Source organism: Tribolium castaneum, chromosome 2 (genome assembly GCF_031307605.1).
Source record: "Tribolium castaneum strain GA2 chromosome 2, icTriCast1.1, whole genome shotgun sequence".
NCBI lineage: Eukaryota > Metazoa > Arthropoda > Insecta > Coleoptera > Tenebrionidae > Tribolium > Tribolium castaneum.
This window is the reverse complement of record NC_087395.1, coordinates 23,286,499-23,299,037: the sequence shown is the minus strand read 5'-3', so window position 1 is coordinate 23,299,037 and position 12,539 is coordinate 23,286,499. Positions and strand designations below refer to the sequence as shown.

Here is a 12,539-nt window from a genome sequence, read left to right as displayed (position 1 = left end):
CGGTTCTAATTTACGCACTTTGCAAACAATTAAAAATAACACATGTGGTCCGGCGGCCGATCAAACAATGGATTAATTTATGGCCCTGTAATCATAACTCGGCTTGAAAATAGTCCAAATCCTGGCATTCGATGATTAGTGATTTAAAAAAATCGCGCAGACCACCGTTCACGTGCGCACCGTTCGCCTCAACTGTCTGTAAAAATACGCAGCAAGGTTGCGTTTGGCGGAAGCCGCATGCAGCCCAATTTTAGACCATTATGAAACGATTTGTCGCAAAAATGACGCACGCCAAATTTTCCATTTGATAACGGGAAAGTCGTTTATTTGCAAAACATTACAGTATAACAGTTATTTGATTTTTGCGAGTCTTCTCGGCTTCACCAGGCCGGGCAGTTGCGGCGCACCTTTCACTTGAGGCTGAAAAAAACTCGGTAAAAATAGGCGAAGCGAACAAGTGGCCTACCATCACGTAAAGGTGCGTCGGCAAGCATCTCTCGACGAGCGATTTTAGCTGCTCTTGTCGCAGACCGGGGACTTCACCGGAATTTTCTGGTAGCGTCAAGACCAGCTTTGGCAGCGCCACGCTGCCAGCTATCAGCGGGTACAGGTTGTACTGGATTGACTTCACGCTTTCAGGTAATACCGACACGCTGAACTGGAAGAAAAGTGAAACTGGACGTTTGGACAGTGTTTGCTACACATGTCCATCACGCGATTCGCTAAATCACGCACAAGTGTTGAAAGCAAACACAAACAAAGCGGGAATTTTATCTAAATACAGCGAGATATCAATAAATCCAGTTCAAAATCGAGTTGTTTTTATGTTTATTTATTTTATTTAGTCAATGCACTGCGACAAAAATCCCAAACTGCAACATAAATCTTGCAAAGAAAAATATTTTTTTGTGAAATTTGTTTTTTTTTTATTGCACATTGTATTAAATTTTATCGGTTTTTAAATTAAATTTGAGCTGTTGGCTCGAAAAATTTAGAATATTTCAGTGTAACTCCTTTCGAATTACAAATATTGACTAAGGCTATCATGAATTTTTTTGGGGGTAGTGTCAATTTTTTTACACCATCGTTTGTTTTAGAATGGCATTATGGTAGAATATTTTTTTGTGTAGCGACTTAATAACTTTGATTACAAGGAATTGTAGAATAATTCTGAGATAATTTACTATGACGTATGTGATAAGAAACGCTGGTTTTCTGAGGTTTTTTATTAGTTTCTAAGGTACAGACTCAACCAAAAGTAACGCAAAAAAATCATAACTTTGTTAATAGTCATTTTTTTTTAAATCCTCGAATAAGTTGATCTAATTTTTTTAAATGCTACATTTTGACATCACATGATGTTCCTCATTTTTGAGTTGTTATTAATTTTTTAAATAACAACTAACATTTTTGTTCACTGTTTTAGATAGTACACATCTTTATCTTGCTGACAAGAAAAAAAATTAAAAAAAATTAACAAAGTAAAAAATATTGATAGTTAAACATAGTGGACTTTATCTATTTGTTGACTTATTTTATAAGCAGGCATTGTTTTTTATAATTAACATAAAAGCACATAATGATACCTAAAATCTAAACACAAAAAAATGACAAGAACAATCACTCCTTTTAAAATAAAGCAAGAACGAAAAGATATAAAGCTCTTTGTGTAATACTCTCAATTACTTTTGTAACTTTTTTATTTTATTTTATTTTATTCTTTTTTTAATTTTTCTTGCTACTTTTTTGAGTTTTTTATTGCTTACTAGAAAGATCACATTATGTCAAATTTCTAGTAAGCAACTCAACTGCGGTTTAAGCTTAGGTTAAATTTAAGCCAAGCTTACGTAAGGAAAAGCTTACGAAGCTCGAACTGAGCAACCAGGCTTTAGAGAATTGAAACCTTTTTTACGTTTAAATGTTGAAACAATAAAAAAAGAATTTTTTTGACATTTCTTTAACGAGAAGACGCTCTTTTTAAAAATCTAGTACACACAAAAATAAGTCTTGAGCTACTTTCAAAAAAAAAGTACTAACTTTAAGGCTGTAATATTTTTAGAGATTATCAATGCAAAGCAATAGTAATGAAAAACGTGTAGAGGGAAGAATAATTATTATAATTGTATAAAAAAATCTTTTATTTTCAAATTGAGATAAATTATTAAAATAATAAAAACTTTGAGACTTGTACAATAACTATAACACTACTTTTTAGTTGATTAAAAATTTTTCTTTGCAATAAATATTTAAGAAACTGTTGTTAGTCCAAAAGTGAAATAATCGTTAGGCTGCAAAACTTTTTTTTAGAAGTATTACATTAAAATTGTAATAATCTTATTTAATAACTTGTACGGGCTTTTTTAATTACAATGGTAACAGAAGTAGATTTTATTTTTTTCTCTTTTCGCCAAGTAATTTTTGAGTGCTCCAAAGCTGATTTCTTTTCGCAAATATTCACTAGCTTACGAATACAAAATTCCAATTGACGAAACAAATTCTTCTCTATCAATCAAAATCCAAGACCTCTTAATTTTTTATTACTTCAGTTTCAGAATTTTTGTCTTCGAATATTAAGTAAAATATTTTTATCTTCACAATATTTTTTAATTTTTTTTTCCGATGTTTTTCCTTTTACCTGTTTATACCCCGCGTACATAAAAGCCTCGCTGCCCTCCATCGCCACATCCAACTGCAGCAACTGTCTCGACCTATTATGCAAGTGATAATCGATAAGCAACGGCGTCCTCACAAACCCATGTGCCGGCACACTCATCTTCAACTCCAGTGGAATCCAGTGACACGTGTGCCCAATGATGGTCAATTGGCTGGTGGTACTCAACCCATTTTCCCTAAAACACACCACTAGTGGCGCCCTCACGCTCCAAAACCCACCTCCTCCACTTGACCATATATTGCCCCACTGTGACATTACTATCCGAGCTTTTCTCACACACCGCTAGGAATAACTCAACTCCAACTTCCTTATCTTCAAGCCTCGTGTTAGCTAAATGGCTTACGATGCTATTTTCTGTGGATTTACAAGGCGACGTCTGAAATAATTTTTTAGACGGACGCAAACACCAATAAATCAACGCACGAATTCGAATGAGGTATTTTCGATGATTAGTGGCCAAGGTGATAAGCAGCGCACACTGCACATTACGCCCACCTCCTCACCTACGTAAAACTGCCCAATTTCTTCCATCAGAGACGACTGGAATTTCGTACTGATTTCGAACGGTTTCACCACTGGCACTATTATAGTCTCGGTTTTTATGCTAACTACGGGCTTTTCGCGGTCCAGAGTGTACGAAATTTTAACTTCGATGTGGTTCTCGACCACTTTGTGGGCCCGTAGGTAGAAACACCCCGAGCATTTTTCGCCCTGTCGCAACGTTGGGGGCAGTTTCACAACCAGGGGCAGTTTTTCGGGAACCCCCGACGAATTTGTGGAGAATTCGGCTACAAAATTATTATAAAAAAAAATATAAAATTAACAACTCACTTAAACTAATCGTCTCGTCTTTGCTCAGAGCCACTTCGACTCGCATGTCTTTAATATCGTGCAGCTCCTCGTTGTTTATTGCAATCTTGATGGCGAACCACTCGCCTAAAAGCGCCGGAATTGCATATTCGAGCCCGATTTCCAGCTTGGAATGTCTCGGGATGATTAAAGTGGCGGTTCGGGGCGAGATATTGTCGAAGTTGAGTTTGTGGGGACTGTATTTGAAGTGCAAAAGTTCGGGACAGACGCGGTTTGGGCCGTTTTGCGGACTGAATTTGAGATCCAAATTCGTCTCGCTCGCGTTGCCCATCACTAAATTAATTGCGCCAATCTAGAAATTAAATTAAGTTGGCAACACCCAATGTTGCCAATTCAAATTTGGACTTTGAAGCTTTTTTCCCAAGTAACAATTTAAGTTTTATGATAGTCTGGAAGAGTGCTATAAGAATAGTTTCTAAAACTATTTAGAATGATAGGAAAAATGAAAAAAGGCCCACTCTTCAGGAGGTTGTCAAGTCTAGTCTTTAAAAACTTTATAAAACTAATTTGTTTTTTTTAAATAGTTTTAAAATGGTTTTAAGACATGCTCAAAGTGTCTTATAAAACCTGGTGTTAGAGCATTGGGATTGAAAAGGGTTTTATTGCAGGAATAAAGATAAAAGTTTAGATAACTCGTTTTTAAAATTTATGTTTCAATACTGTTATAAGAAATTATTTCTCGGAGCACAAGACTGTATTTATTTTTACGTATTTATTATATTTGTCTTTTATCCCTTTTAAAAACTATTAAAACACGATATCGAGGTAGAAAATTTAGAAACGACGGCCAGCTTTTGATGGAATTTATTAAGGAACTTGTAAAATTTTAACGCCCTTCATAAATACCGAAAATATACACATTTGTAAAAACATTATTTTATAGATATAAAAAATCTGCGTTAATTCTTTAAACTGATTTTTAAAGTGATAACAACTAAGTTTTACTGCTGAGAAAAGAAAAAAAAACAAAAATTATCACAATTTCTTCAAGGTTTAGAAAGTGCGTATTTTTTAATTTTAACTCTAACAGCAGTAAAATATGACTACTAAACGTATAAAACTATATCTTCTATATAAAATTACTTATAAAAAAATTACTCTCAATAAAAGCCAATAAAAACCACTATAAGACAACTTAGACTACAGATAAAGTGCTTTAATTTAATAAAGACTATAAATATTTAGATAAAACATAAAGTGCCATACAGAACCTTTTTAAAACCATTTAGTTTCAAGATGGTTTTATAAGGTAGTATTTAGTTAAATATTTCCCGACAGAAATTATAACTGTGTTCAACGTAGAGTTGGTTTAATTTTCAATTAAATGCTGAGATAATTAATCCATATTTACTTAATTTTGCAGCCCCTGCCTTATAAAATTTTTTTCTTCAAAAAAAATTGGTTCATTCCGAAAATAAGGAAAAATTCACAAACTCTAAGAAAAGACAATTTTTATTGACAGAGGGACTTTTTTTGTTGTACTCATGTACAACTATTAAAAAATTCTAACATCAAACAAATTCTATAAATGTTCGTGCGTTGGAGCCAGCTAAAGACAAGTCAGTAAATATGTATCTGTTTTTAACTTCATTCTTTCGTCGGTTGATTTTCTCTAGAATTTAGTAAATATTTTTTACTTATTTTCATTAGTCTATTTTTGAATAAAATAGAAATTCCAGTTCTACGAATAGTAAAAGTTCCGTAAAAATGCAAGATAGTTCTGAAAACTAAATTAAAAAAAAAAGTTCTTTGTAATGTCACCAAACATGCATCAGATTGTTTAATGTTTCTTTTACCAAGATATCTATTAAAAAATCACCTTATATTTATTTAAAAAAAAATTATTTCAAAAAAAAAAACGTAGCCATTTTTACAACTTTTTTCTATAATAAAGACATTTTTCTGTGCTGTGTACTAATTAGGTTTTTTCTACAATTACTCATCGTGAATTTTCTACTATAACATGAACTGAAACTAAAAATACACTGCTTCTTAAAACTCATTAACTAAACAATAAATAATTAAAGGTAAAAAAATACGACGAAAACTAAAAATGTGATCAATTTATTTAAAAAAAATGCAACCCATCTTCTACTAGATATTTTTTAAATCAAAATCAAAATATTTTTACCGTCTCAGGCTATAGCCTATTTAGCCGTTAGAGCAACCGTTATTTGCCAGAGAATGCCTTTTAACTAATACACGAAACAACGCAGCTCTCAATACTACAGTGAGTGTGTATGAAGCAAATATGTATTTTCTTACAACAAATTATTTATTTATTTATTTTATTTCATTTATTGACCAAATAAGATTGTCTGAGAATAAAAAGTTTTAAAGACGACTACCACCTGGCAATTATAAGAGTATTATAAAACTTTTGTTAAAACTATCTTAGGAATTATGACCTGACCTGACCTGACCAGTTAAGATTGTCTGGAAGTAAAAAGTTTTAAAGACGACTCCAAGGCAATTACAATTAAATAACTGTGATAAATCTCAAGCTGTATAATGTTAAATTGGTTTTATCATTTAGTTTGTGATCTGTAGGAGCTGTTTTACAGCAACTACCTTCACAAACAGCATTTAAATTGTTACTTGGGCTGGCAAAGTCACCAACTCACTTGGATCTCGCTGTTGACGTCGTTCGAGTCGGGTACAAAATCAATAACGAATCGTTTCGTCTCATCCGAGCCGAACTCCAAAGAATTCGAACTCAAATTCTGATTATCAACGGCATATTCGCAATTATACGACGGAGTATTGATCGTGACTGAGACTTTTGTGAAAGTTAGAGGCAGGGGGCTCGAGCATCTTAAACGAATTTATCAAAATTGTAATTTTTACGTTACAATTCAAGTACTTGATATAGACTTCAACCGTAACGTTTTGATCGACTTCGTATTTCGCTTGCATGAAAGTTGCCTTAGTTTCAATGCAAGTCGAGACATTTCCCAAATCGAGCGAGAGGTGAATCGGCTCGGTTTGCAGCTTTGGCTGCCACTGAATTACGGCGTGTTGTAACACATCGGGGGTTAGTTTCTGGTCCCCGAAAGGAATCTGTCTCTAAATTTTTCGTGGAATCGATACTTTTCGTTGCCTCCTTACCTTCAAAATCCTTTGGAGATTCTCATGGATGCGCTTTTTCTGCTCAACGCTCAGCTTACTGTATTTCCCCAAAATTTCAAGACTCAGTAGGACGTAGTCCTGGACGCTTGCCGTCAAATAAGCGCATCTGATTGCCTTCTCTAAAATATCCGTCAAGAGCAGCCACCAGTTTTCCGCCCGAAAATCCCACAGCATGTGGGTAAGGAGACTAATAATAACTGTGTAAATAGAAATCCGTCACTTATGGCAAATATTTACGTCAATGCTTTGCCGAAATCGTGAGAGTTGTAATATTCCTCGGCCATTTGCAGCACCAAGTGGCGCCTCGTCCGAGGGCATCTGTACGTCTTGTATTGCGAAATGGCCAAGCCATAGAGCGAAACGATTGCGTTCTGTTGAAACAAAAATTGTAAATAATGATCGGGGGATTTTGCCACGTACAGAGTGCGCAAATTGCTTTTCCAAATACTGAATTGCCTGGATTCCGTTCGATTCCAGTTGCGGGTCGGGAGGCTCGGCCGATAATTTTCCGGGCCTCCAGGGCCTCTGCCCGTAAAATTCCATACTGTTTGCCCCTTCTAAGGGGTGCGGTTGGGGCAGCGCTATGATGTTCTACAATTGGAGATTCGTTTATTTTAAGCGAAAATATATGGCTTTTGTAGTCGCTTCCTGCGATTTTATGTACTGATAATATTTACATAAACGATAAACTGTGTCAGTAAATGGAAGTCGTAAGTTTGGTTTTGTATGGTTGCCTCCGGAAGCAAAAATTCAACACGCCCACAAAAACTTCAAATAATAATCAATTACAGTGCGATATATTTTAGTTCAAACAGAGAGTTTCGTTTATTTTTGTAGCAATTCGTTATAAGGCTGATGAGTTATGGAGTTGAAAAAGTGTAAACTGGCGGTTCCTTAAACAATAGAATTTGCATTTTGAGCCGGATTTAAAAAAATCACTACAATATTTTTTATAATTAAAACAAACTTTACATCTTTACGCATTTTTTTTCAATAATTCAAATTCGACGAAAGATTGGTTTTGTACTTTTTTCGAGTGTTTGAGTGCAAAAAACCTTATTTGTTATAATTCTGTCAACTTAGATCCTTCATTTTTTATGCGGGGTTATTCTTTGAAAACGGCAAGGGCTTCACAATTTTTACTTATGGCCCCATTTCAGAAATTAAATGAATTATTTTAATTACTTCACATGTGTGGTGAAAAAATTTTCGGAATATTATCTTTTATTCCCTGCTTTTTGACGAACGTCATTGTGTTATTTGATACCGTACAACTAGAATTTATTAACTTTTATTCATTTTCTTCAAATCTGATAAGTTTTTTAAGCAATATTTTTTTGTACAAGTAGAACTTACCACTCGTATTTGTACCAAAAAACTGTTATCTTCCATTTTATGAAAAGAAAAATGTAGGTTCCAATTTAAAAAATAGCCCAAAATACACTATAATATTTAGAAAAAATGTAAAAGTATTAGATCATACTACATTAGAAGCCACTTCATTATTTTTAATTTTTGAAATCGGAACTATAAATAAAAATTCTACAGCCGATTTTTTAGTCACCCTGTATTAAACAAAAATTAATATAACGAGCAGTGCGAGGTTTTTCGCTTCAAACCTGTCTCATTTATACAAGGTGATTCTGCTAAAAGTACAATATTACTCAAATGTCAAAAACTAATATGTAATTAATTAATCAGTTATCACATAAAAATTAGCATTTTTATTATTATTTTATTATTACTTTTATTAAATACGTATTTTACCTTTTTTCTCTGTGCATATGAATTTTTTCAAATATTTTCTAGAATTCCTTACTATAAATTTCAATAAATTAAAAATATTAGTATTGAAAATATTAAAATATTCACTAATCGAGATTTCATAATTCCACATACTACCTACAAAAAATATATTTTATATAATTTTTAATTTTTATTTAAATATTTTTTGGCGTAGCGATACTTAAGCATTAGTTATTTTTTATGGCATTGGAAATAATATACGGAATAATAATTTCTTACAGCGACAATATTAGATAATTTATTAATCAATTAGTTAATCTTAATTACGAACAAACAACTGTAGAAAAATTCTGAAAAAATCACATGTAGTTATAGATACATTGAGAATAAGTTATTTTATTAAATGATAGAAACAAGACTAAAGTATTTATACCAATCGCTGAATTTCGTGCGATGATTAGTTTTTGAGATACACTTTTATTAGACTCACCTTGTAGATTTTTTAATGCTTATTACAACGGTGTTTTGCAATAGTTCATTTAATTTCGCTGTTTGTAATTTGAAAAATTATTTTTAGTCATAGTGTTTTGTACAGTAATAAGGATAATTTTATATTAATCGCCGTTTAAAAAAAGTTAAAAATTCTAATATAAAAAACTTTAAACGCATTTTTCTCGAGATCAACAGACCTGACGCTAAAAAAATTAAAAACCGCCTGAAATCTCTGTGGTTAGAATCTGCTTTTAATTTTCTATCGAAAAACTAGAACCCGGAGAAAATCGGATTATAATTTCGGCTACAGGATCTTTTTTTTTTATTTTTAAAATAAAAAAATTGCTACTCAAATCTCTAACAGTCTTAGGAGAAATGCGTTTGTAGTCAGTAATTTCGAAAAAATTGTCCGAAGACTTAAAAAAATTTTTTTTTCCTTACGGAACACAACTCCTGGCACGACTTTTTCCGGAGAATGGCGTACTGCGCAGCTTGCTGGTAGTAAATCCCCGGATGTTGGGTCTGGACAGCCGGTAATCCCAACTTCACGGCTTCATCAAAAATATCACCAAAAACGGAAAACCTAAACAAATAATGATTTCCCCACCAAATTAAACCACTCACTGTTTCGACAGCCAGGCGTAGTGTTCAAAACTCAATTCGTGAAAACCCATTCGATTTTTAAAGCGATCAATGTGGGCTTTAAACTGCGAAATGGCATCACGTGGTAAATTCAACGCAAACATCAACTTGCACAACTTGTAATTAATGAAACCAGCCACGGTCCTGATCTCTAACGCGTTCGTGTCCACCACCCGAATTTCCAATAAATAATTATACGCATGAGTGTAATGTCTACAAATTAATTAATTGAAAGAAAGTTGCAAAAGGACGTAAATGAAGTACTTGTGAGCCGTATGAACGTCCTGTTTGAGTTCATACAGAAACCCCATCTTGAACTGATGTCTCACGAATAAATACTGATGCGAACTCTTGTTCAAGTGTTCTTTATGCGACCTGATGGTTTTAATTTCATTGTGGTAATAACTCTGGGCGAACTCGTAGAAAGCGAAAGCGCTCTCCAGTCGCACAGCATACCCCTGGAGATGGTCCCCGTGGGGCAAAACAAACAATGAACTGGCGTTCAATTCGCAACTAGCGCATAAACTAACAGCGCGGTCAGAGGCCAGGACGTCCTCTCCAGGAGGCAAAGGAAGAGTGTTCTGGATCAGGACCACAGCTATGCGCGTGTTGCGCCCCTCCAGCGCTGCCCTTTTGGAAAAATGTAAATTTTACCCCCCAACAGAAAAAACGCACCTCAAGGACTGCACTCGAGAGGCGCATTCGATCATCTTCTCGTTCCACAAACTGTCATTCCAGTCCAAGTCGTAGAAAATCACAATCACTGCCGGGATCTCGTACAGGTGTTTGTTCATCCAGTTGCGCTTCAGAATCCCCTTTGGAATGTACCAGTCGTAGGAGTTGCGTTTTGGCTTAATTACGGGGAATTCGTGGGCATTGCTGATTAGTTTAAAGAAGACTGGGGACCGGTCAGCCCGCCTGTTATTGCTAAACGTCTCCCAGATTGATTTGTGGACCGCATTGTTGAGGGTGTCTAGTCCAGACACTCCTACCAGAGCCAGAGGCTTGGCGCACAATTCTGGCGGAAGATCGGAAGTGTTTTGGATGTAGGACTGCATTCTAAGTTATTTAGTTCACAATGTCTGCATACTTGAGTGAAAAAATCAAAAATTCGTATTTTTTGGCCGAACTGACATAACCACAAACGTCATGTTGTTGTGACGTTTCTCGCAAGGTGCTTCTGGATTTGTGTGAAGACAGCTCCCCAAACCAGCTCCTCGAATTCCGAAGAAACCCGACATGAAGCCAGTTTCACACTAGCAAAATACGTTTCAATTTGCGTAGATGTATGTTTGGTTGTCAGCGTTGAAACCGTTTAATAAAATAAAATCCGAAAAACACTAAACACCCTCTTAAAAATGACATTTTAAGAAAGTCACTGTGCTAATAGCGAAAAACTCAATTATTTACCACAAATTGCTTCTTAATTTTTCCCACTTTTTCACCTAATTTCAATAATTATAGCTCCGCAAATGCACTATTGCAGTTTTCGCCCATTTCACCGACCTAATCGGTTTTTCTCACATGCCCTTTTGACCACCAATTCAACAATAAAAAAGACGTTTTTCAAAAATAAAATTATGGCCTTTTAGTTGTCGGAACAATGTTAAAAAAATTTATCTTGTCCAGCTCCGCAAATGCACTATTGCAGTTTTCGCCACATTTCACCCCGAAATCGGTTTTGTCACACAATGCCCTTTTGACCACCAATTCAACAATAAAAAAGACGTTTTATTTAGAGTTTAGTTTAATCCCAAATAACTCGAGAACGGTACAGTTTTGACGACATGAAGCAAGAGTACCTTTTTTATTAAAAAATAATTGGGCTTTTGATTTTTGACATCAAAAATACGTGTTTATAGGCCGAAAAATTGAGTTATCACCTAAAAACTGGAAGGGCCCTCTTGTCACCGGAAATGTATAGCTTTTACAAGATTTCCATTTACACATATCAAAGGGCGTCTTTGTGTCTCTTGGCATGCAAAATTTCATAATAATCGCATGAACGGTAACAAAAATATTTTCAAAAAACCATTTTTCCATACCAATTTTTGAAAAATTGTAATTTTTCTTAATTGTAGAGGGGTATTCGTGGTTAAAATTATGCCACACATTTTTGAATCACCCGATATTATCAAGTTATTATCTAACCAAGTTTCAGTGAATGTGTGTAGAGAACAAAAGAATTATCTAGATTTATCTACAGGCTGCTCACAAACTGGCGCACCAACGCAGTGGTACGTTGTTGAGAAGCACGTGTAGATCACGGGAAAAATGTTAAAAAAATTCCTAAAGTCATATTTTAAAAATCTTGAGCTACAAACTTATTGTGTTAACTTCTTTAGTTATCATTATTTTTTTATATTTCTATGTTTCATACCAGGTAATCGTCCGTAACAAAACGATGAATAATTATTTTTAAATTTACTATCAGATTTTAGCAGTTTTTTTAATTAAAAAAAAATTAAAATTCATCCAAAAAATCACAATGTGTAGATGTGCCAACACTGGGAATTATTTCCTAGGAAACCGTTTCAAAAATAATTTATTTTTATTGTTGATCAAATTCTATTGCGATCATGACTGTTAGACAACGTTGCCACATATCATTTATCTAAAATTAGTTATTTATCAATAACTTTAATTCAAAGGATTTTTTTACTATTTTTACCTTTATATGTAACCAGTTCTCTACCACACACCAATGAGTTGGTGCGCCAGTTTTTGAGCACGCTGTATACTGACTGTTTAAATTTAAAGATCTACCGTTTTTAATGAAAATAGCAATAGCGGATTTGCATTTTTTTTATTGAAATAGGGCACAAAGGTAGACTTTATAGTTATAGTAAGTTATAGTTATAACTAATGGACCCAGAAACCCAGAAATTAAGAAAAATTTTTTGCTTAAGATTATTAGAAACCATTTACAAATTTCATTATGTAAGTAATTTAGTTTTGATAAAAAGAATGTTGTTTGCGCTTTGCA

General features: G+C 34.0%; 1 protein-coding gene across 2 annotated transcripts; it reads right to left on the bottom strand.

Annotated features, from left to right (window-relative positions):
- Window positions 1–296: 296 nt before the first annotated feature.
- On the bottom strand, window positions 297–10,750 carry gry (gryzun). Of its 2 annotated transcripts, none has more exons than XM_064355035.1 (15): window positions 10,229–10,750; window positions 9,818–10,183; window positions 9,536–9,766; window positions 9,353–9,494; window positions 7,094–7,264; window positions 6,911–7,044; window positions 6,653–6,860; window positions 6,408–6,610; window positions 6,169–6,358; window positions 3,506–3,836; window positions 3,098–3,462; window positions 2,893–3,050; window positions 2,636–2,849; window positions 467–658; window positions 297–420 (listed from the first exon to the last, which is right to left on the bottom strand). In XM_064355035.1, exons 1-15 carry the CDS (start codon window positions 10,609–10,611, stop codon window positions 352–354), a joined length of 3,357 nt encoding a protein of 1,118 aa, XP_064211105.1. In that variant the 5' UTR covers window positions 10,612–10,750; the 3' UTR covers window positions 297–351. The 2 variants fall into 2 exon arrangements, with proteins under 2 accessions (XP_064211105.1, XP_064211107.1); XM_064355037.1 differs by having other exon boundaries at window positions 6,408–6,604.
- Between the last annotated feature and the right edge of the window lie 1,789 nt (window positions 10,751–12,539).

Bases quoted from the DNA above. Each gene is read 5' to 3' on its own strand.
- gry (XM_064355035.1), bottom strand. From the start codon at position 10,611: ATGCAGTCCTACATCCAAAACACTTCCGATCTTCCGCCAGAATTGTGC. The intron at 10,184-10,228 runs GTGCGTTTTTTC...TTTTTCCAAAAG, and splicing joins TCTCGAGTGCAGTCCTTGAG to GGCAGCGCTGGAGGGGCGCA. The intron at 421-466 runs GTAGGCCACTTG...AGTTTTTTTCAG, and splicing joins CGACGCACCTTTACGTGATG to CCTCAAGTGAAAGGTGCGCC.